The following is a 26,376-nucleotide window of genomic DNA, read 5'->3' as shown; positions in this document are numbered from 1 at the left end:
CATCAACAGTTGGTAAATAATATAGCTTCTCATTTTCGTTTATGTTAAATCTGTTACCATCTTTAGTGATCATGTGGCTCTCTCCTTTCTTGAAAGTTATGGTTGCTCCTCCGTCGGCTGCTCTTGCCACTGAAAAGATGTTGTGGGGATATGAGGGCATGTACAGAGCATTTCGTAGTTGTGCCCTGTGCTGTCGTCCATCGCTGTCCACTAGATGTATCGTTGCTGTTCCTCTTCCTTGGGCCATTCCACTGCATCTTGTCCCATCAGCTAGTTCCACTGAATGAGTCTCTGGTTGAAAAGTGTTGTCAAAGCTTGTAAAGTTATTTACATCATTTACAATGTGGGATGTCGCTCCTGCATCCACCATAATGCCTTTCATCTTTATTTTGGGTGCTGACTCACTTTCTTCTTGTGCCGCTTTGAAGAGGTAATCATTGGATTGTTCATCCGTAACCTTTCTGACATTGTCTCGTTTATCTTTCTTTTTGCATATGGTTTCTTGGTGTGTGTTGCTCTTACAAAAGTTGCACCACACTTTTCGGATACACATTCTTGCTCTGTGTCCTTTTAATCCACATTTGAAACATGTCAGATCTCCATCTTCACTTCTACTTTGAGTGCTGCTGGTGTACTTCTTCTGGATATTTCTATCCTGTTTTGTGAACGTTTTCATCACATTGTCTGTTGGCTCAGCAGTACTAATTTTCTCTGAGTCTTCGTAAATACGTAATCTTCTTTTGAAATCTGTAAATGTCACATTGTCTTCATTTTGCATTACATGTACAGCTAATGGCTTGTAAGAGTCAGGTAGGCCTCCAAGAATCATGGCTATGATCAGACTATCACTGAGAGTCTCACCGGCATCACGAAGTGCTGTAATCAGGTTTTCTGCTCTGATGATGTAGTCCGTAGTTGACTCTCTGTCTGCGTTCCGTAGTTTTGTCAAGGACGTGTACAGGTTGATTATTCGTGGCTTGCTTTTTCCTGAGTAATGGTCCCTCAGTATTTTCAGTGCTTTCCTGCCATCGTATGCAGCATCATGTCTTATTAAAGACAAGCTTTTATCATCGATCAACCTGATGAGCTCTGCATAGCAGTCTGGATTCTTTATTCTGTCCGCTGCTGCTTGCTCTTCTCCTACTGGTTCATTTAGAACAGTGTCTTTCAACTTTAAAATATGTAAGTGTCCCAAAAATCTTGCTTCCCAAAGGTCATACTTGCTTTCGGATCCATCAAAGTACAGTTGCGGGGATACTGCTCCAGTAGTACGAGCCGCCATATTTGTTTAAGCTCCGCACTTTAGCACTATGCTATGCTAATTAGCTCAAACTTTACCGCGGTTACTTCTTCTTCGAGGGTACACGCTACTTTATTGGCTAAAGTCACTTTTATGCTCCGTGTAATACTTCACGTTTGCAATACCTTTATCCTTGGTCAAGCAGTTCTCCTCTGTTAGCTCAAGTCCACACCTGCAAACTTTCTTGGCTTCTCTGTCCGTGCGTCGACTCAACGCTACCTGGCCTTGTTTGCTTGAGTTGGCTGGAATCTCTGGGGTTCCTGGGCCCATAACCTGTTAAGGTGTTTGAGCTTCGTGGAGTTCTTTTCTGCGTGCACATGAATGACACTTTCATCGAGTCTGATCAACGTCCTCACACACGAGGATAACTTTATTCTTCTTCTTCTTGAACATAACAACACAGCACCAGAGCGCCCCAAGTGGTGAACATGCGCTATAACATTCAACCTCCACAACAAGCCACACAGAGTAAGAGCGCAGATCAATCTCAACAACAAACACAAAGATGCGTCTGATTCGAATCGCTTAAACTGGATATTAGTTTAGCTAAAAATTGATTGCTCGTTTTTGGTCTTATTATTATTGTTTTTCAGTTATTATAGTTTCATGGTTTTTACATTATTAACTTGTTGTTATTCCTAACCAAGATTTTGACATAGTTGGGGGCTGGTTATAAAAAATAACACGTTAATTACACGTTAAGAACATACAAACCATGACACGTTAATAAAAAGCTATAGTTAGTCCAAAAATGTTCGCAGCACAAGTGACTGGAACTGGTTTTGGGATGTTCTGACAAGGTGGGAGGGCTGGTTATGAACAATAATACTATAAAAATTGAGACAAACAATTTTTGCAGCACAGGAATTTGACAAGAGACGACGACGACCGTATGACGTCACTAGTCAGAAAATGCATTTCAGAATAAATTAAAAACTGTAACAAAAGGGGGAGGGCAACTTGACGCAGGTTCGTTCAAATGACATTAATATGAAAAACACAGAACCTTAATCCATAACACACATTTTACGTAATTAAAAACTGCGATAAACAATTTTTGAACCCCCTTACTTCCGGGACTACGGAAGCCGCAGTGGTCCAAACCTTAACTATGCGCACAAACACTGCTTGGCTTCACTTTCATGGCGATGTGAGACCGAAGCAGCTAGCTAGCTGCTTAGCTAGCCTAAGCTCAAGCCAGTGATGACTAATTTAAATAATAGCAGAAAGGCCGGACATAAAAGTGTTGTCTTTGTCAACGTCGTAATATTTTCTTGTTCATGCTGCAAAGCAAAGTGACGACATTTTTTAGACGTGCTGCTCGGTTGTCAAGCTGCAGGCTAGCTTTAGCTTAGCACGTGTTGCTAAGTGACTGGTGTGATTTGATATGGCAGCTCGTGTGCTAACCAACACCCGCGACAGCTCGACGCTTTTACTCTTCTGCGTAGACGTCTTTCAAATAAATATATTTAGTATTTGCTATATGACAACTGCTACGTCCGTTCGCTAGCACCAATTGTCATCGCAACCGCCTGGCCTGGAATGGAGCCAGGCGACTTGCGGGAGAGCCCCGCCGGTTCCGGGGAGTCTGACGCTGGGGACTGGAAAGAGATTCGACCCGGTGGGGACGAGGAGGGCAAGGCGACCCAAACCCGTGAAACATCGCCGGAAATGTCGCAGAGGGACAACTGCCGCGAAAAAGTCTGTGACAAAACGTCTAAAGTAGACCAGCTAAACAGCCCCTACGACGACGAACTGGACCCCCGAATTCAGGTACACAACATACACCACTCAATCAAATTAATCATATTTACTTTGTCCTATTGCTTTACGTTTAAGAGTACAGTACTATTTTCCAGTGGTGGGACCAAGTCATAAGTAAGTCTCAAGTCTTTGCCCTCAAGTATCGAGTCAAGACAGGCAAGTCCCGAGTCAAGTACAAAGTCAAGACTGGAAAGTCTCAAGTCAAGTCCCAAGTCCTGCATTTTGAATTTCGAGTCCTTTCAAGTCCTTTTAACCACAGACTAATATATTTACACAGATTGTGTATGCTTTTAAAACGGTATTTATTTATTAAAACAAGTGCATTTGAAATTGCAGGAAAAAATAGCATAGGTAATGTAGTAAGAGGAGTATTCATGACTACATGTAATATTTACGAATTGTGATAATTTTAAGCATTCAGCTGCGCATTAGCTTCAAATACGCATCACAACGTTTTTCTTTTGACATCACTGGGTTACTACTTACTGCAGACATCATGAGAGCCAATAAACATATTAAAACAATCACTTACTGTACAATCTATGTTGTCACTAGGATGCTGACTGCTCGGATGTTCATATATTCCCGTTCAGATTAACTATCACTCATAATCCTCACAGAGAAAAAAGGGGGGTGGAACTAGGGCTGGGCGATATGGCCTTTTTTAATATCTCGATATTTTTAGGCCATATCGCGATACACAATATATATCTCAATATTTTGCCTTAGCCTTGAATGAACACTTGACACATATAATCACAGCAGTATGATGATTCTATGTGCCTACATTAAAACATTCTTGTTCATACTGCATTTATATGCTCATTTTAAACTTTCATGCAGAGAGTGAAATCACAACTAAGTCAATTTAGCAAAAGTGTATTTATTAAACAATTATTAAGCAGTGTAATTTCCAAAACAGAAAGTGCAAGATTGTCAGAGACATTTTAAAACAAGCTATAAGTGCACTTTTGTGCATGCTGACACACAAGATATTTCAATAAGTGTCACATAAAAATGAGCTGCATATCAAATAGTATATGTCCTACAGTGTTGATGTGGAAATAGTTGATTCGGCATTTAGTTGGTGTGGCACCGAACGGAGATGTTGCAGTGTTTCCCACAGGACAGGCATCTATTTGTGGTGGTGTGGTCGGCGGGTGGGGGGGGGGCGGCGGCGGCAGCGGCGATGACCAAGAAGAACGCGGAGTTGGAATATAATTACAACATTTTATGTACATATTTATATACAGATTTGAACAATTAGTGATTCACTGAAATATATTTATTAATTGTGGTTCTTACAAAAAATATATCTTATAAAATATAAAAGCTAAAATGTCTCTTAAAGCTCTGCCCCTTTAATTAGTGAATACTAAATAATTTAACTTTAGCCTACTACTACAACCATATTATTTACCAGCAACATGAAGTGAAACAGAGGCAGAGGTGTCCTGCCACAGTCAGTCAACCTCATCCTCCTCCTCCTCCTCCTGCTGCTGCTGCTGAACAGGTCGCACCTGTGGTCCGAACTGTAGGCCTACCTCCTCTCCAAGTCGAGCCCTTTTCGGCCGTTGAAAATATTTTTCTATACTCATCTGTGTGAAGGAGTGAACATCCAACATTAGAATTTATTACTAACGAGCAGAAGCGCTCTATGTACAGTGCCGTCTAACCTTAAGCGGCAGCAGCTCAACACATGCAGGGTTCAACGTTAAGGTTTTTTCTACTTGCCTGACTTCTCAAATCTACTTGCCCCAATATTTGTACTTGTCCTGCCTAGGTTTTTTTCTGGCTGTGTAGTGCTCATGGCTTATATCTTAATAGAATCCTTCCCGTTGACTATTTACAACACTACACAGTATTTATTATTATTATTATTATTATTATTATCTATAATTGCATTTAAATGGCATTGCATACATGTAAAATTAAATGCTATTTCACATTATTTGACCAGTAGCAGTTACACTCATCTGAACAGGTCAGCCACCTGTTTAAAGCCCAATCACAGTTGAAATCTTGAAATGAATGGTCTTTAATGGCCAAAACATTAACCTGGACAACATTTTAACAGCTGGTTGGCTCAGATTTTATTATTTTCATTGCATTCACATGCTGCAGTGGACAGTGGACAATTTAGCTTCAGTCCATGTGTGTTTATTGACAACATGGTTATAACCTGGACACGTTAGCTCGTCGGTATTGTAGCACGTGACTGTTACTACGAGCGTCTGCCCCGGGCCACGAGTCAAACAGCGGCGGTGTTAATGAAGCAGCGTCAGGTTGCTCACCGTCAGTGAAACGCTCGGTGAAATCACGGATTAACGTTAAATATATGACGAGCCGCGAGCGATGCAGCTATAACCTATCTACTAGTGATGGATTGATGAGGCGTCATGAAGCGTTTCGACACATTGCAAAACTATTGATACTGTGTCGATACTGTGTCACTAAATACTGACATCTGCTGGACATTAAAAATCCCTACAGGCAACCTATGGACCGACTCAACTGACACTGATTTTATGACCTAGTACAGTGGTTCTCAAATGGGGGTACGCGAACCCCTGGGGGTACTTGAAGGTATGCCAAGGGGTACGTGAGATTTTTAAAAAATATTCTAAAAATAGCAACAATTCAAAAATCCTTTATATATTTATTGAATAATACTTCAACAAAATATGAATGTAAGTTCATAAACTCAGTGAAGCACAAGCTCAGGTTTGTCACTAAAATGTCTGTCAAAAAGAACTGTGAAAAGAAATGTAACAATGCAATATTCAGTGTTGACAGCTAGATTTTTTGTGGACATGTTCCATAAATATTGATGTTAAAGATTTTTTTTTTTTTGTGAAGAAATGTTTAGAATTAAGTTCATGAATCCAGATGGATCTCTAATACAATCCCCAAAGAGGGCACTTTAAGTTGATTATTATGGACGTTTGAGGTAGAAACGTAGGAAGCGCCATCATTATGAAAAGTAGCCGGCGAGTATTTTGATTCCGTCCGTCCCTCTTCTTCTTCTTCTTCTTCTGGCCCACCAGGTGAATTAAGTGCTATTGCATAGTGCATAGTAGGCTACCGCCACCTACTGCACCTGAGGTGTAACTACAAGCAACATTCACAGACAGTCCCATTGCTTTTATGAGCGGTCGACCGAGTCAAAAGCCGAAAAATCCATTTGTGGCGGACGTAATTCTTTCGTGGCGGGCCGCCACAAATAAATGAATGTGTGGGAAACACTGTGTTGACATGTAAAGACATATTCCCGCTTGAAGCCAAACCACCGTCAGACGATGGACCCTGTGCTGTTTTTCTTGGGAATTAATTATTCCTCCATTTGTTACCAGATTCACACGTTCTTTCTCTCGTATTACCACTCAAACCACACCGTTAGCTGTTAGCATCACAGCTAACGTTGTAATGTCACTACCTGTCTGCTCCGTAATGTTGTTACGAACGATTCGTTCGAACGAACGAATATTTTGAGTGAACGTACTGAACCAAATCACTTCATGAACTGATTCGTTCCTTTCTCAGTTCAGTTGAGCTCCGCCGCGACCATGCCGGTATGAGTGGAACTGGCGCATTCTGTGACTCACTGAACCCTCGACGTCGGCGAACGACGCAGCCAGCTACTCATCATGGGGGCGGGGGGAGGGACTGAGCGAACGATTCGTTCACCGCGGATTAACGACATGAATCACTCAGTGAACGACAACGCTCTCGCTCTCGCTCTCTGCTCTGCTTGCCCCAATGCCGCGAGTGATTCTCCTCCCGTCGCGGGGATATGTTTCATGCCATTGGCATCCGTTCTCCATTCATTGTCCAAGCTAACGGCTAATGTTGACTCAAGCCCCATGAAAACAAACACACACACGCGCCCCGTCCCCATTATCTCAACACATAAAGTTATGAGAGTAGAGGAGACAGAAAGAAAGTCAGTGCAGGCAGGGCAAGGCTGAGCAGCAGCGACGCGAGGGGGAGGGGCGGGGGGTAAAGTGTAGGGCAGGCTGTTTGAGAAGATTTAAAATAAAAATAATAACTAATGTATGTACATATACATAGGCTATTATTTATCTTGATTTTTATATTATTTCAGCTATTTATTTTATTTTTTATTGCATATTTAAGTTGATATTTCCATTTTTATATTTTTAAATGTAAGCTACAGAAATTTTAGTTTTAATGTTGGCTTTTCTGGCACTTGGTTTAATATTTGCTTTGTTTTATTTAAGGTAGCCTATTTATTTTCATTTTGTTTGCACATTTAAGTTAATATTTTCTTTGTTATATTTTTAAACGTAGGCTACAGAACATTTAGTTTTCATGTTGGCATTTCTGGCTCTTAATTTATTTGTTTTATTTTGAAGGTATTTCTTTTCTTTTTGTTTGCATATTTAAGTTTACATTTTCTTTGCTACAGAACATTTAGTTTTTATGTTGGCATTTGTTAAGGGTTTCTTAATTTAATATTTGTTTTTGCACTAAACAAACGAGGCCTGTTTATTTAACTGTTGATTGCAAGCATTTTAGTAGGCTATAACTATTTTTTTTATTTCCCACTTTTATTTATTTCTTATTTTCATTTCAGTGCAATAAAACATATTTAACAACAGGACTCGCAAACCTACTGACACAGAGAACTGACTGTCACATTGAGGCTCTCGTTCAGTCACTGTGCGTGTCGTTCATTGGGTGCTGAGGGCTTGTGTCGTTCGCGAACTGACACACACCGAGATCTGCCGCTGGGGAAGCTGTTACTGACTGACTCATTATTCGCCGACCTGCCCACAGAACTGCTGCTGCAGAGGTGATTCGGTGAACAAATTTTTTGAACGAATCAATTTAAGGAACTGATTCTAGTGATTCAGTACAGTCAAAAGAACTGCCGATCCCATCACTACTGCTCCGCGGGAGTGTGTGACGTTGCTCACGTGACAGTATGTGACGTATGTAAGAAGGTGCGCTTGTTTCAAAGTCTCAGTGAGAAGGAGAGACAGGAAAGAGTGAGAAACGCATGCAGTTTAATGCCACGCAGCTAAAAGCAACTGCGTGAGAACGTATACTCAGATATCACGATATAGTCATTTTCTGTATCGCACAGAGACAAACCCGTGATATATCGAGTATATCGATGTATCGCCCAGCCCTAGGTGGAACTAAGCACAGACAAGCGTCTTTTCGTGTCTTTCTCACCATTCTGGGTCTAAATTGGATGCCAAAGTTGACCAACTTGTCAGTTTGTGTTAATTCTTCCACTATCCAGGTGAGAGGCATTATTTAGGATAGAGTATAAACTTTTGCGAGCTCTGAAAGCAGGTTGGGGGCGTGGTTAAGAGAGGAGGAGTATATTTACATCTAGAATTCACCAAGTCAAGTATTTCATATATGTATATATATATATATATAGATAAGAAATACTTGACTTTCAGTGAATTCTAGCTATATATACATATATATATATATATATATATATATATATATATATATATATATACATACATACATACATACATACATACATACATATATATATATATATATAAAAGAGAAATACTTGAATTTCAGTGTTCATTTATTTACACATATACACACACATAACACTCATCTACTCATTGTTGAGTTAAGGGTTGAATTGTCCATCCTTGTGCTATTCTCTGTCACTATTTTTCTAACCATGCTGAACACCCTCTCTGATGATGCATTCTGCTTCGTCTCCTTGTTGTGTGCGCAGTTGTGCACTGCACTCTCTAAATGCCCTAGATGTTAATGTCACATATGCATGTACAGTAGATGGCAGTATTGCCCTGCTTAAGAGTGTCACAACATTGCTGTTTACGGCAGACGAACTGCTTTACGGCAGACGGAAACGTGATTGCTGTTGTTGTGTGTTGTTGCGGCGCTGGGAGGACGTTAATGAAACTGCCTAACAATAAACCCACATAAGAAACTAAGAACTCGCCCTCAATCATTCTAAAGTTATAACGTCATTGTGGGAAAGCGGACGTGAAAACAGGCTGTCGACACGTCACTCAGGTCCGCCTGAATTTCGGGAGATTTTCGGGAGAAAATTTGTCCCGGGAGGTTTTCGGGAGAAGCGCTGAATTTCGGGAGTCTCCCGGAAAATCCGGGAGGGTTGGCAAGTATGTTGTAAAATATCAAATAATATTATTTATCTCATTCGTATGAGCGACGAAGAAAATGTCCGCAATCGTCACACACACGTCACCAATCGTCACTCACACGCCAACCAATAAGAATTCGGCAGGGGCGGGTCATGGCAGAAGTGCATTGTGGGCCATAATATGCTATCTGCTATATCAGGGGTCGGCAACCCGCGGCTCTAGAGCCGTCCTAGTGGCTCTCTGGAGCTTTTTCAAAAATGTATGAAAAATTGTTTTAATATGGTTTCCGTAGAAGGACAAACATGACGCAAACCTCCCTAATTGTTATAAAGCACACTGTTTATATTAAACATGCCTCACTGATTCGAGTATATGGCAAGCGCCATTTTGTCCTACTAATTTTGGCGGTCCTTGAAATCACCGTAGTTTGTTTACATATATAACTCTCCGACTTTCTAGGACGTGTTTTATGCCACTTCTTTTTCTGTCTCATTTTGTCCACCAAACTTTTAACGTTGTGCATGAATGCACAAAGGTGAGTTTTGTTGATGTTATTGACTTGTGTGGAGTGCTAATCAGACATATTTGTTCACTGAATGACTGCAAGCTAATCGATGCTAACATGCTATTTAGGCTAGCTATATGTACATATTTCATCATTATGCCTCGTTTGTAGGTGTATTTGAGGTCATTTAGTTTCCTTTGTCATTTTAATTCAATTTATATCTCATGACACACTATCTGTATGTAATATGGCTTTTAATTTTTTGCGGCTCCAGACAGATTTGTTTTTGTATTTTTGTTCCAATATGGCTCTTTCAACATTTTGGGTTGCCGACCCCTGTGCTATATGCTATACGCTACTGCCGGAGCTATTAAAATGGATCATATCAACAATCGCGGTAACTTATAAAAACTGAGAAGGACTGAACTAAAATGGCACCGAAAAGGAAATCATATACTGCAGATTACAAGCTGGACATAGTGAAATATGCTGCAGAGAACAGCAATCGAGCAGCAGAAAGAAGGGACGCTAGCGGGGCGCATACCAGAGGCGACACAGAGGAAAAAGATTTAATCGGATTTAGTGATCGGGAGTGACAGATTGTTTGGTACTCTATAGCATGTTCCATATGTTATAGTTATTTGAATGACTCTTGCCATGATGTGTTGCGTTAACATACCAGGCACGTTCTCAGTTGGTTTATTTATGCGTCATATGGCGTACACTTATTCAGCCTGTTGTTAACTATTCTTTATTTATTTTAAATTGCCTTTCAAATGTCTATTCTTGGTGTTGGATTTTATCAAATACATTTCCCCAAAAAATATGACTTATACTCCAGTGTGACGTATATATGTTTTTTTCCTTCTTTATTGTGCATTTTCGGCCGGTGCGACGTATACTCTGGAGCGACTTATAGTCCGAAAAATACGGTACTCTTCTTTTGTTGGGAATAATTGTTGTACATTCTTGGGTAGCAGGTTATAGTTTGCTTTGCACATAATTTTAGCTGTTTGCAAATGCACTAAGTCGTTGAATTTCAATATTTTTGATTCAATTAATAAAGGCTTTGTAGGTTCTGTATATCCAACATTATGTATTATTCTAATTGATCTTTTTTGTAACACCGTTAGTGAATGAAGCGCACATTTGTTGTTGTTTCCCCATATTTCTACACAATAACTCAGATATGGTAACACTAGCGAGCAGTAGAAAATTTAGAGTGATTTTTGATCCATAACATATTTTGCTTTATTCATTATTGACGTGCGTCTTGTTACTTATTGTTATATATTTTTTACATGAGGTTTCCACTTAATTTTATCATCTATCTTTATACACATGAAAAAAATAAAAATGTGTTCTTGTCTTACATAAGGATTGTGAATGATAGGCAAAATTCAGAAAAAATTGCAGTTCCCTTTTAAGTTTCACACGCCAAAATAGCAGAAACGTTCTCATTTGTTATCTTTTTCCCTCCTAGGAAGAGTTGGAGCATCTTAATGAAGCCAGTGCAGAAATAAACAAGCTAGAGCTGGAACTGGATGTAAGTTAAACAAATGCCTTCACTTGTTTGATATTTAATGTGTAAACATGATGTCATTGTACATGTCATAGCTTTAAAAAGATGAAGACGTTGAGCAAACACTTCCTTCCATCTCTGCTGCTAAAATATTTCACCCAGCTACCCAGACGATTCTAATCAATATGATAATTCTGTTTGTAATGATATTCAGCGAAATAGCATCTGGGAAACTGCGCGCTCTTTTGGATGCTAATCGTCCTGACAGTCGGCGCTCATTTTCAGCTGCACTCGAGTGCGAAATTCAATCAGCCTTTCCACTCGAGATAAATTCAATCTGGTCTGTTTTGTGCTTCCCCAACATCCAGGACGCCAGGTCAGGGTACCGTAAAATCCTCACCGAGTCTGCCAGGAAGCTCAACGCTCACAGCTCGCAGCTCGGCACCTGCATCGATAAGGCAAGGCCGTACTACGAGGCTCGTCGGCTGGCCAAGGAGGTTTGTGCAATAGTTCTTTGTCAAAGTCTGCTGAGACACAAGTCACTATAAGGGATGGGCGATATGGCCTTACATTTTTTAATTTTATTAATTTATTTGAATAGGGACAATGCACATTGATCAACATTGCTGTAAATGCGCAAGTTTTAGCTACAATGCTAGTTTCCAACCATAGTCCCTAGGCAAGGTAGATCGCCAGCAGCAGACAATATACAATAAAAATAACAATCATTATTAGTCTACTTAAAATAGAAAAATAATTGATTAATATCTCACACACAACTACGGTAACATTAGCCACTAGCACTACACATTATGCTTCAACAACACCATGAACAATTCCACACAGGTGTGGTTACTCTGGCAGCAGGCAGGTAGCACAAAACAGCAAAAAAAACACATCGTTGGTGATTTACGCAAGTTGGATTCTCAAGTAGCCATGAATTTTGCATATTTTTTAATTGCCTTAAAAGTATCTACATAGCGTGTATGAAAAGGGATCTTGTTCCAAAACTAGACTGCCCTCACTGAGAAGGCCGACTGGCTGAAGGCACTTTTTCTGAGGGTTAGAACTATCACGTTGTTTGAGAAGGCGGATCTAGTTTGCCTCCAGCTCAGATGTACAACATCAGAAAGTGGTGTTGGGGCCAAACCACATACGATTTTAAAACCCAGATTAGCATTGTGAAATTTTACAAAATGTTCCCAAGTCAGTAGTTTATATTTATCCAATATACTACAGGGTTGATAACGAAAATATTTCATGTCCAGGACTTCCAGAGCTTGCTTATAGACAGAATAGATCGGTTTCAGTGTTGTCTTACAGCCCTGAGACCAGCTGGTGACACAGTACGACAGATGTGGCACAATCATGGTGTGAAACAATAATTTAGCAGCTTCTGTATTTAAACTTTGTCTGATATATCTAAAATCAGCAATATTCAGTTTAGCCGTGCAAATTACTTTCTTGACGTGCTTTTTAAATGTAGATTGTGAATTTAAAATGACTCCCTAGTATTTATACGCAGTTACAACACATCTTTTCTCCTGCAATACACTTTAGGATCTGGTAAATCCGATTTCCTCTTGGTAAAAAAACATACACTCTATCTTTTTAACATTTAAATGGAGACATGCGTTGTACAGCCATTTAAAAACAGACTTCATAGTTTCAGAAATTTTTTTTTCTACCTCCTCCTTGTCCTTTCCATGTACAGAAATGTACTTGTACTGTACATTCAGAGCACACAGATGGCCGGTCATTGACTAAACAAAAGTAGCCCCAGGATTGAACCTTAGGCACACCTGCGTCATTGGCAAGATGACAGGACAATTCATTTTTGACCCTGACAGCTTGTGTTCTGTAATCTAAGTACCGTATTTTCCGCACTATAAGGCGCACCGGATTATTAGCCGCACCTTCTATGAATTACATATTTCATAATTTTGTCCACCAATAAGCCGCCCCGGACTAAAAGCCGCGCCTACGCTGCGCTAAAGTGAATGTCAAAAAAACGCTGCGCTAAAGTGAATGTCAAAAAAACAGTCAGATAGTTCAGTCAAACTTTAATAATATATTGAAAACCAGCGTTCTAACAACTCTGTCCCAAAATGTACAAATGTGCAATCACAAACATAGTAAAATTCAAAATGGTGTAGAGCAATAGCAACATACCGGTAATGTTGCTCGAACGTTAATGTCACAACACACAACACACAAAATAAACATAGCGCTCACTTTCTGAAGTTATTCTTCATTCGTACCGGTAAATCCTTCGAATTCTTCGTCTTCGGTGTCCGAATTGAAAAGTTGCGCTAGCGTGGCTTCCAAAATGGCGGGCTCCGTCTCTTCGAAATCATCGGATTCAGTGTCGCTGTTGTTGTGCAGCAGTTCTGTGAATCCTGCCTTCCGGAAAGCTCGGACCACAGTTGTGACAGAAATATCTGCCCAGGCATTTACAATCCACTGGCAGATGTTGGCGTATGTTGTCCGGCGTTGTCTGCCCGTCTTAGTGAAGGTGTGTTCGCCTTCGGTCATCCATTTTTCCCACGCAGTTCGCAGTCGTGATTTGAATGCCCTGTTGACACCAATATCCAGCGGTTGGAGTTCTTTGGTTAATCCACCCGGAATGACGGCGAGTGTTGTATTTGTGTGCTTCACTTGTTTTTTGACACCATCTGTGATGTGGGCGCGCATAGAGTCATATATCAACATGGACGGAGCAGCGTGAAAAAAGCCACCCGGCCGCTTCGCGTAAACTTCCCTTAACCACTCGCTCATCTTTTCTTCATCCATCCATCCCTTCGAGTTAGCTTTTATGATGACGCCGGCTGGAAAGGTCTCTTTTGGCAAGGTCTTCCTTTTGAATATCACCATGAGTGGAAGTTAGCATGGCAAGCTAGAACCACAGTGAAGGATGACTTCTCATTCCCTGTGGAGCGAATATTCACCGTACGTGCTCCCGTTCCACAGTGCGGTTCAGTTGCTGTGAAATACGGTAGTAATCCGTGTGCGGATGGAGAGATTGCGTCTTTTTATGACCCGGATCGTTTAGTAGGAGCCATTTTGTGGTCTTTACAGATGTAAACAGGAAATGAAACGTACGGTGATATCCGCGCGTTTTTTCTTCTTCTTCCGGGGGCGGGTGAAGCGCTTCCTGTTCTATGGGGGCGGGTGAAGCGCTTCCTGTTCTATGGGGGCGGGTGCTTTCCTTGGCGGTTGCTTGCGTAGAAGAAGAAGCGCTTCCTGTTCTACCGGGAAAAAAGATGGCGGCTGTTTACCGAAGTTGCGAGACCGAAACTTTATGAAAATGAATCGTAATAAAGCGCACCGGGTTATTAGGCGCACTGTCAGCTTTTGAGAAAAATTGTGGTTTTTAGGTGCGCCTTATAGTGCGGAAAATACGGTATGACTTTATCCAATTTATAGCATCAGGAGAGAAATTGAACCGTGACAGTTTTGAGATGAGAACATCATGGCTAATGGTATCAAATGCCCTCTTCAAGTTCAGCCAGATAAACAGCACCAACTACACCCCCACCCTTGTCCATCTTGGGTTTTACATTTTCAATTAAAAATCACAGGGCAGTGTCGGTGGAATAGTTGGCTCTGAAGCCTAACTGCATGGGGTGTAGTCTGTACGGCAAGTTGTTGAGATGGGCCAATAGTTAGTCTGCGACACACTTTCCAGTAATTGTTGATACCACAGAGAATGCGAATAGGTCTGTATTTTGTGACCTCATTTGTTTTTCCTGACTTGTAGACCGGTGTGGCAATGACTGGCTTCCAGTCTCTTGGGCACAAAGCCTGTCAAAAGGATGCATTTATTATTTTGGTGAGAGGACCAGACAAAGTCTCTCTGTGAATCTTCAACAGTATGGGTCCATTCCATATGCATCCTTAGATCTGGAGTTTTTAAGTACAAATTGTTTTGTCCACCTTTTGATTGTGTGACTTCACTTAGAAAAAACACCGGATGGGTTAAATTTAAAGGCCTACTGAAACCCACTACTACCGACCACGCAGTCTGATAGTTTATATATCAATGATGAAATCTTAACATTGCAACACATGCCAATACGGCCGGGTTAACTTATAAAGTGCAATTTTAAATTTCCCGGGAAACTTCCGGTTGAAAACGTCTAGGTATGATGACGTATGCGCGTGACGTCAGTTGAATCAGACATTTTGGAATAGGTCGGTCGCCAGCTTAAATCGTCTTTTTTCATCGCTAAATTCCACAGTATTCTGGACATCTGTGTTGGTGAATCTTTTGCAATTTGTTTAATGAACAATGGAAACTGCAAAGAAGATACCTGTAGGTGCGATCGGTGTATTAGCCTCTGGCTACAGCAACACAACCAGGAGGACTTTGACTTGGATAGCAGACGCGCTTATCCGACGCTAGCCGCCGACCGCATCGATGATCGGGTGAAGTCCTCCGTCGCGCCGTCGATCGCTGGAATGCAGGTGAGCACTGGTGTTGATGAGCAGATGAGAACTGGCGTAGGTGGAGAGCTAATGTTATTAGCATAGCTCTATCGAGGTCCCGTAGCTAAGTTAGCTTCAATGGCGTCGTTAGCAACAGCATTGCTAGGCTTCGTCAGGCGGTACAGCATTAACCGTGTGGTTACAGGTCCAGAGTTTGGTAGTATTGTTGATATTCTGTCTATCCTTCCAGTCAGGGGCTTATTTCTTCTGTTTCTATCTGCAGTTAAGCACGATGCTATCACGTTAGCTCCGTAGCTAAAGTGCTTCGCTGATGTATTGTCGTGGAGATAAAAGTCACTGTGAATGTCCATTTCGTGTTCTCGACTCTCATTTTCAAGAGGATTTAGTATCCGAGGTGGTTTAAAATACAAATCCGTGATCCACAATAGAAAAAGGAGAGAGTGTGGAATCCAATGAGCCCTTGTACCTAAGTTACGGTCAGAGCGAAAAAAGATACGTCCTGCACTGCACTCTAGTTCTTCACTCTCACGTTTTTCATCCACAAATCTTTCATCTTTTCTCAAATTAATGGGGTAATCGTCGCTTTCTCGGTCCGAATCGCTCTCGCTGCTGGTGTAAGCAATGGGGAAATGTGAGGAGACTTTCAACTTGTGACGTCACGCTACTTCCGGTACAGGTAAGGCTTTTTTATCAGCGACCAAAAGTTGCGAACTTTATCGTCGATGTTCTCTACTAAATTCTTTCAGCAAAAATATGGCAATATCGCGAAATGATCAAGTATGACACATAGAATGGACCTGCTATACCCGTTTAAATAAGAAAATCACATTTCAGTAGGCCTTTAAATACATCTAAAACAGCTGAACATCAATATATGCTTGCCATCTTGACTTCTGATTCCAAAGCAAGTATTTTTGTCACACTGTTGTCAAACAATGATAATATTAAAACAAATGGGCAAAATATGATTCCACATTGTTGAACGTGGTCATCTGAAAGCATTTGTAATTGCAGTGCAGTTCACATAAAATGTTTTGATACCCTAGATATACAACATCTATCTGCCTTTTAACAATATTACTTCCTAGCAATTAAGTTAGCGCCAACATACCTGAAGTAGAGCTCTTCTCTCTTTCACCACAGAAGATTGTGGATTGCTCCCATTGGAATCTTGCTGCTCTTGTACATCATTCGGCATATCTTTGTCTGTGACCAGGCTGTCAAGGGTGAATGGAGAATCCGAACTCCTGTGAGAGCTTGTGTCAATATCTAATGTTTCTATTCCAAATTGAATGCATGTAGTTGATGGAGAACCGCCCCAGATCTGTTCGCATAGTTCGAAGTACAACAAAACAACTCTATCGTAACCACTTCTTCCACCTGCGTCGACTGCTTGTCTGTACTTTCCACGAATCGCTTTCAGTTTAGTGCCGATAGTTGTTTTTGTGATGTTCTCTTTACGATGAGGAAATTCCTCAGGTGTCCCTCCAAGTCCGTACCGCTCCAAAATAGGGTAAGAATGTCACCATACTTGGACTGGCAAGTTTCCCAGTCAACACTTTGTTGAGTTTTGTTAACTTTAAACTCCAAAACAACGCTTAAAAGTAGCTCTACTTCTCTGTCAGTCTACATATATAATTCTTTCTTACCGTGACCCGCCATTTTTGCTATATGCTGCCTTCGGAAATGACGTTTTGGATGTTTCTGATTGGCTAGAATGGTCTTAAGTCCTAGCATACAGCTCCCCCAGTATTTTGGCATGCGTATGACACTCAGTGTATGCGTTTGCTTGGGGACAGAGATAGTTTTTTCAATGTGCACTTGTGGCTGGAGATCTTGTTAAGACGTTAGTTTCGGCGGTGGCTATTGTTGTTTTGGTTGTATATTCCCTTAACAACAAAACGCTGCGGGAAACCCTGTAGGCACGCACCTAAGAGGGAACATTAGTGTGCAAACCATTTTTTCAGAAGGTGCCAAGGAGGTTATTAAAATTATAATATTGTATGACTTGTGTCTTTGTTTTTATTCTGATTCATTCCTATGAACATAACCGTTATTATTGTCCGGCCTGAAACGGCGCCCAGTGAAGGATGGGATAGCAATATTGTCTGGGTGTAAATCGGGAGAAATTCATTAGAACGGTGGCCCCGGGAGATTTTCGGGAGGGGAACTGAAATTCGTGACTCTCTCGGAAAAATCTTGAAGGTTGGCAAGTATAATGATAGTAAAGGTTTCTGTTTTGTGTACATTATTTGCAAGTGGTGTTGATGAAATCTTGTTTGCGCAGGCTCAGCAGGAGACGCAGAAGGCAGCGCTAAGCTACGAGAGAGCAGTTTCCATGCACACGGCCGCCAGGGAGATGGTCTACGTGGCAGAGCAGGGACTCATGGCTGACGGAAAGAACACCCTTGATCCCACCTGGCAGGAGATGCTTAACCACGCTACCTCTAAGGTATCGGCGAGGCATGCACACCACACCCCCCGATTAACACTTTGGACTCGACATGACCCGGCTGGCTACGCATCCCTCCGCAGGTGAACGAGGCCGAAGAGGAGCGACTCCGCAGTGAGAGGGAGCACATGCGCGTCACCCACGCTTGCCAGGAAGCCGAGGCTCGAGTCCAGATGCTGCAGAAGTCTCTGAAGAGGGCCATCGTCAAGTCCAAACCCTACTTTGAGCTTAAGGCGCAATTCAACCACATCCTGGAGGTAAAGCGAACACGCACTAGAAACACAAAGTAAATGCACATTGATGTTTACTTTTTTTACATTAACACATCAGCCAACCATAAAGAAACAAAACATGTGGTATCAATGTTGTAGTGAATTGTAGTACTTAACATCAACCAACAGAGGGTGCAAAAGTTCGCTGCCTAAATGGGCTGTTCAAAACAGGAGGTAAACAAGGCAGCGGGACCATTGTGATGTAAACATTAATTAAATACAGCATATCAGTAAAGCTAGGAGTGAAAATCGCAGTGTAACTCCATGTATTGCCATAATAATTTGCCAACGATATGACACAGGGATTTTGCGATAATTGATGTATATACAGTTGTCCTTGTTTATCGTGAACAAATTGTTCAGGCCTGTTTATGTTAAACACAGTACAGCAAAGTAGGATAGATAGGGCATTAAAAAACTGTTTACGACCTTATAAATATGTTTTTTAACATAATCGGAGCCCTCTAAACATGACATAACATCCTTAACATCCCATTTACACTTGTTTTGCCCTATATAGTAGCCTTAAGTATGTTCTACTGTACATTACAGTATGTACTGGTAGCCCAGAGGGTCCTTCAATCGTCATTGCTAGGGTTGTCGCCAGGCTACTACAACACAGTTACTACATGGGCTGGGCGATGAAACAAAATCAATATATATACTGTGATAGACAGGTAACCAATATCAATAAAAATTGCGTTTGATAAGACTTTCGAGATATATATATATATATGTATATGTATGTGTGTATGTATGTATATATATATATATATATATATATATATATATATATATATATATATATATATACAGGTAAAAGCCAGTAAATTAGAATATTTTGAAAAACTTGATTTATTTCAGTAATTGCATTCAAAAGGTGTAACTTGTACATTATATTTATTCATTGCACACAGACTGATGCATTCAAATGTTTATTTCATTTAATTTTGATGATTTGAAGTGGCAACAAATGAAAATCCAAAATTCCGTGTGTCACAAAATTAGAATATTACTTAAGGCTAATACAAAAAAGGGATTTTTAGAAATGTTGGCCAACTGAAAAGTATGAAAATGAAAAATATGAGCATGTACAATACTCAATACTTGGTTGGAGCTCCTTTTGCCTCAATTACTGCGTTAATGCGGCGTGGCATGGAGTCGATGAGTTTCTGGCACTGCTCAGGTGTTATGAGAGCCCAGGTTGCTCTGATAGTGGCCTTCAACTGTATATATATATATATATATTTTCTTTTTAATTAAAAAAACTTTTTTTTTAAATGTTTTTCTCGTCGGAAGAAACCGGAAGTTACGAATCAAGGTTGGTTGCACAAACAAAGGCACCCGCTAACCGAGCAACACCGGAAATTATCAGAGCACTGATCAGTGGGAGGTACACTTTATCAGTCAATCAAGTAACAGTATCAACTATCGAGTTTGGTTGTAGTTGATTCTCTGTATGATGTGAGAAGTGAAACTAAATATGGGTGCTGCAGAGAGCGAAAAAATTGTCGATAAAAATGAAAAGTCATCTCGATAGTATGACAGTTCTCTGGATTTTTTTTAAAACGGACCGTAGCGAGATCAAGGCCTTCGTAACCACCTTAGCTCACCCTTGAGCACGGAAAATAGATATTTTGAGGTTTCTGTATGTTTACATTCACACAATTTGCATTATTTTGTTATATTTTATTAAGCATTTCTTACATATCCCTTATTTTTGCACTTTAATTTTAAGACGTTATTGTTAAGTGTTCAATGTGATTTTAGAATTTTGTTTACATTGTTTAAGTGTTTTCCTTGGTTGTGTTGACCTTTCCTGTCTTTTCTGCCTTAATAGCAGAGGTAATTATAATTAGAGGAAGGTTACATTTAAAATAAAAAAATGTAACGTTTAATATTTTTTTTTCCTGGTCCTAATTTTTGATAGATCATAAAAAATGTTATCCATATCGTCGCTACAAGGAAATGCTTATCGAATCCTGGGTTATTACTCTAAAAAACACAGGTGTACCGTATTTTCCGCACCATAAGGCGCCCTGGGTTATAAGCCGCGCCTTCAATGAACGGCATATTTCAAAACTTTGTCCACCTATAAGACGCCCCGTGTTATAAGCCGCATCTAACTGCGCTAAAGGAATGTCAAAAAAACAGTCAGATAGGTCAGTCAAACTTTAATAATATATTAAAAACCAGCGTGATGTGGGCGCGCACGGAGTCGTATATCAACATGGACGGAGCTGCGTGAAAAAAGCCACCCGGCCTCTTCGCGTAAACTTACCTTAACCACTCGCTCATCTTTTCTTCATCCATCCCTTCGAGTTAGCTTTTATGATGACGCCGGCTGGAAAGGTCTCTTTTGGCAAGGTCTTCCTTTTGAATATCACCATGGGTGGAAGTTTCTGGCCATTAGCATGGCAAGCTAGAACCACAGTGAAGGATGACTTCTCATTCCCTGTGGTGCGAATATTCACCGTACGTGCTCCCGTTGTATCCACAGTGCGGTTCACAGGAATATCAAAAGTCAGTGGAACCTCGTCCATGTTGATAATGTTCTCTGGCCGGATCTTTTTTTCAGCTATCTTGTTTTTACAATATGCACGGAAAGTAGCCAGCTTTTCTTGAAAGTCTTTAGGCAGTTGCTGTGAAATAGTAATCCGTGTGCGGATGGAGAGATTGCGTCTTTTCATGAACCGGATCCCTGTCGCTTAGTAGGAGCCATTTTGTGGTCTTTACAGATGTAAACACACAAAGGAAATGAAACGTAATATTCGCGGGCGGGTGGTTGCTTACAGTAGAAGAAGAAGCGCTTCCTGTTCTATGGGGGCGGGTGCTTACCTTGGCGGTTGCTTGCGTAGAAGAAGAAGCACTTCCTCTTCTACGGGGAAAAAAGATGGCGGCTGTTTACCGTAGTTGCGAGACCGAAACTTTATGAAAATGAATCTTAATATTAATCCATATATAAAGCGCACCGGGTTATAAGGCGCACTGTCAGCTTTTGAGAAAATTTGTGGTTTTTAGGTGCGCCTTATAGTGCGGAAAATACGGTAAGTTATTTTGACAACTTGACAGTATGGCTAAGATAGCCGTGGCCATTCGCTGTGGTGTTAGCACTGCGTGTCCCATGTTGTCATTACACATTTCTCATGCCAAAAGCTCAACGATGTCATGTGGAGCTGATGATGTTGAAGATGAAGGGCATCAAGAGAGTTAATCTCCACTTAGCATTACCCGGACAGCAGCTGATAGCAGTACTGTTAGCATTGAGTGGCGCGCCGCTTCTGGTACGTTTCGCATCTCGTCATTTGATATCACTCACATCAAAGTCTCTCTGGAGTTGCGTTATTGATGAGGAAGGAGTGAACGATGAAGTACATCAAACATTATTCTGCCAAAAGTTGGTCACCGTGATTGTTGCGGTTAAGATTAGCCACCGTGTTATTGTTAGCACTTTAAAAAAAAAGAAGAAGTTTTTATGAATTTTGCTTATGTTATGTTATGTTATTTTCATTTATTATGCGCCCCCCAACCAACTGTTACGTCAGCCCGGGGCGCAGCCCGAGTAGAGAAACAAAAAAACAGAAACAGAGACTGAGACACACAAAGGAATCTAGAACAAACATTTAAGACACACGATGTACACATAAATCAAAAGTCATCTCCAGCAAAGAGGTGGGTTTTAAGCTGTGCTCTAAAAGAGTCCAGAGTGGTGGCGGACTTGACATTCAGAGGGAGCTTATTCCGTAGCCTGGGTGCCATCACTGAGAAAGCACGGTCTCCCTTTGTCACTAGATTTGACCGCGGGACCTTCAGGGTCATCTGGTTGTCAGATCTAAGGCAACAACCAAGCCTGGAGCTGATAGGTTGGTCCAGGAGATCTTTGATGTACGCTGGGGCGTACCAATATGAGACAAGAACACATGTTTTTTTCTTTTTTCCTGCATTCTAATTTGAATTATGTGGCTCCTACTACAATACAGGTAATAAGATTAATTTATTCTGCTCATAAAGCCCTCTAAAAAAACTTTCAAACACCGCCAACAACACTCAATTTACATATTGTCCTGTTTATTAACAAAGTATTATGTTTGTACTAAAAATTATTATTGAGTCATTTCTTTCCCATGTATTCATATTACTCCAAAACTTGCACATCTAATTCAATTCATCTTGTTGTCAAATAGTATAAAAATATGTGTGTGTAGATTGTCAGTCATCATGTCATATAATCCACAAAGGTTGAATGGATGCATTTTTGTTAGCAGTACAAATATAATTCCCAAGATTGTGATTTTAAGTATGTGCCCAATTGGCAAAGGATGTTTGCACTTCTCGCTGTGGATTTTGTATATTATTAATTAAATTTTTGACCTAATCATGTTGTGATTTGAATAATTGTATTTTATTTCTGAAGTTGTGATGTTGTGAACTGAATCATTAAACACACGCTGTTTGCACTTCTTGTTGTGGCAATGCGGCTGCACTTTGTAGCCTAATAGCCTGTTAATTTCACCTTTAATAATTTCTTAGGTTATTATGTTGTGATCCGACACAATATGCATAATTGGCTGCTTTCATTAATGATGAATATGGAATAATGATGCTTTTTGTCGCATTTTGGATGAGCGCTGTCCGTTGCTGTATCTGTCACCTTTGCTTGTGAAACATTTTGGCCATCGTCCCTTGTGTAACTATTTTGTTGAATATTATTTGGTCAAATTCAGTTGAAACTACTTTTATATTGAAAATGTTTTTGCTGTGTATCGTAACTGCTTTTATTGAAAAAACAAGAACTGAAGTCATGAATATTGATTATTTTTAGCCCCCCCCCACTTCGGGAGAGAAGAAATCCTGGCGCCGTCCCTGCTTATATTACAAATTAGAGCATAAAAATTAGAAAAAGATGAGTTCTTGTCTCACATATGGTTTGTGAATGATAGGCAAAAAAAAGAAAAAAAAGTGCAGTTCCCCCTTAAAGGCTGGAAATATACTCTCGCATCGCATAGCTTGCGTCCCCCCAGACGACGTCTTGTTTTATTAATAGATATAACCTATAATATAATGGGTTTCACTATGTAAAGCGCTTTGAGTGACTAGAGAAAAGCGCTATATAAATATAATTCACTTCAGTTCTTCCGTGGGGGGTGGCGCCAAACTTGTAATTATTTTCCAAAACTCTAGGGGCAGTGTCTCCAGAAGGAGCAACTGTAGACTAGATACTGCGTATTTCCTCCCTGTGAAGAGTGACTATAATAATAATAATAATAATGGATTAGATTTTATATAGCGCTTTTCTATTATTAGATACTCAAAGCGCTCACACTATATACAACCATTGAAACGCAACATCGTCAACCTTTGTCTCATTCAGAATCATCAGTTTACTTTTAATGGACGTTTTACGAATAAACCATAGAAAAATACCTTTGTGAAGATGGACTGTGCAACTTCAGAGCGAGTCGCGGCAGAGGACGTTATTATTATTTGCAACAATATTCTGCCGTTTTGGGACATGGGACAAGAGAGATCTAACATGTAATTGTAAATAAACCAAACTATTAAATAACTATTTAAGTTAACGACATGTTGGTCATGTTCATAGTTCACAAATGTTTGTAAATATACCGTGCCTGAAAGATTTTTGACTGTATCATGTAATTAGGTTTTGTCCAACGCTGAGCTACAACACTACAGAGAGTTAATAGAGTAAGGTTCCCAAGGCCAGCATGTTTGTTTGATGCCGCCATGGGTTAACGCGTTGACTTGGTCGTACTTTGTAAGAATCAGTTAAGAGTTAATTTTCGTATATCTAGCTGTAGGTTCCATGGCCTCTGTTTTATCTCCTGTTTAAAGAAGGCAGAAGTCTTGTGACCACAGTAACTTGGGAAAATGGTCGTATAACTTTCTTTGAGTATTTTCTGCCATCAACGAAGGACATGACTTTGAATGCATTGTTGTCGCTGATGATGGCGGTGGTGTCTGCCTTCTCAGGAGCACAAGACCAAAGTGCTGCAGTTGGAGCAGCATGTATCCAAAGTCAAGACGCGCTACTCCATCACCCTGAAGAACCTGGAGGACATCAGCGAGCAGATACACGCCCAGAGAGGCCGGGACCAGGACGAAGGACGCCCCACTGTCTGCGGCGGGCGGAGTCCTCCCGTCGGGGCCGAGTCAGACGCCGTGGCTCGGAAAGAAGGCGGGGCCTGTGGCGGCACGGTGGTTAACGATCGATCGGACACGGCCGGTCACTTGCTGGAGAAGTTCAAGGAGAAGGAGGAAGAACGGGAGAGGGAGAGGGCGGGCTCGGATTCCCTCTCCGTCTTTAGCCTGCAGACCATCGCCTCCGACCTGGAGAAATATGACTCCATCGAGCACCTCGGGGATCTGAGCGATGTGGGCAGTGTTACCGGGGAGGAGGGCGAGAAGGAGCGAGTGATGGACCGGCGAGACAAGATGGCGACGGAGATGAGCGCTCGAGAGCGCCAGCAGCAGTTCCACAAGCAGCACCACCGAAGCTTTAGCTTGTGAGGCCACGCAGCGCCAGTAACTTGTAGCCGTTGGAAGATTGTGGAACTCTTCCCCCCCCAAACCTGAGTATCGCGAATGAGCTGCTGAAATGTACAACCAGAGCGACGCGGTTGTACGTGTAAATAAGCACACGCGTTGTCTTACACTTTATCGGAAATTTAATGCAGCCCTCAGTTAGCATCACCAGCTAGTTGGTTACCACTGTACATTAACTCCCTTGAGGAAACAGCATTGCTTCCTATATAGCACGTTTACTTCATGCCTCCTAAGGGAGCCAGGCAGAACTGAAGCTAGTTGGAACACGCGCTATACTATCACTCCTCTGAGGGAGGTGGAAACCTGTTAGCATTCCATGCTAGTTACCTCGTGCATTATACATTCACTCTACTGACAAAACAGGCTGAGAAGCCATTAGCATTTATGCTAAATGGTACGCGTGCTATCTATCCTTTTACTCCTTTTTAAGGGAACAGGGCAAATTTTTGTTAGTTAGCTTTACACGCTGACTGACTAGACAGGGAGCCGTTAGCACTTATGCTAAATAGTACACATAACTATTCATTCACTCCTTTAGCATTGTAAGCTACTTAAATGTGTAGCACATGTCCGAGCTAGCTCACATTCACTCCCCGTGAGGAACCAAGCAGGAAGCCGACTCGAGCAGGACTTTGTCAGCGTTGCACGCTAGTTAAGTTTACTATACGTTCACTTCTCTGAAGGGAACCAGGTGGGAATTCTTTAAGCGTAAAGGAACTTGCGTGATGCTTGGTGTGGATGTTAATGTGATGCGGTGACATGTGTGTCATCAAGGTCGCACTTTCCACATTTCCCTGTCGTGTTTGCACATTTCAAGTCATCCCCGATGAATGTTCCTAGAAAGAAGAGGATCCCGTGGATATCGTCTGTCGTTTGACAGCATGCACAGCATTTAACTACATGGTTAGATGGTTTGTGGCATGATGGGATTTTTTCTTAGGGCTGAACCTGAGCGCTGACGGCGGTAACGCTGCATGACGACGCTCTTGATTCCGCCCTCCTTCCCTGTGAAAAAACAAAAAAAAGCCATCTCCAAATGTGCTGTTTCTTTTCTTTTGCAAGAGCACCATTTTAGTTGATCAAATATTGTCATTGTTGACGTGTGCCTTGCTGTCAAACAACTATCAAATGAAACGTTAGCATACTTTGTTTTAAGTGTATTTTTGTGTCTGAAATTTTTTTTGTGCCCATTATTATTATTTTTTTTAAATCTAACTATGAAGGCCTTTGCAATTGCAATTGCTCAGAGGATTTGAGCCACAGGTGAGATTTACGCCCGTTACGTGGTCTGCTGCGTCTTTGAACGTGGTCCGCAACGTTACGTGGTCTGCCATGTTTTTGATCATAGTTAGCCACGTCATTGAACGTGGTCTGCTACATCATTGAATGTGGTCCGCCACATCATTTAATATGATCC

General features: G+C 41.1%; 1 protein-coding gene across 1 annotated transcript; it reads left to right on the top strand.

Moving 5' to 3' along the window:
• Window positions 1-2,403: 2,403 nt before the first annotated feature.
• On the top strand, window positions 2,404-26,119 carry sh3bp5la (SH3-binding domain protein 5-like, a). Its single transcript, XM_061956021.1, has 6 exons — window positions 2,404-3,073; window positions 11,184-11,246; window positions 11,591-11,719; window positions 17,959-18,123; window positions 18,207-18,380; window positions 24,387-26,119. Exons 1-6 carry the CDS (start codon window positions 2,843-2,845, stop codon window positions 24,921-24,923), a joined length of 1,299 nt encoding a protein of 432 aa, XP_061812005.1. The 5' UTR covers window positions 2,404-2,842; the 3' UTR covers window positions 24,924-26,119.
• Window positions 26,120-26,376: the final 257 nt, after the last annotated feature.

The sequence above is a fragment of the Nerophis lumbriciformis genome, linkage group LG04 (genome assembly GCF_033978685.3).
Source record: "Nerophis lumbriciformis linkage group LG04, RoL_Nlum_v2.1, whole genome shotgun sequence".
Classification (NCBI taxonomy): domain Eukaryota; kingdom Metazoa; phylum Chordata; class Actinopteri; order Syngnathiformes; family Syngnathidae; genus Nerophis; species Nerophis lumbriciformis.
This window is presented reverse-complemented; position numbering and strand designations above follow the sequence as displayed.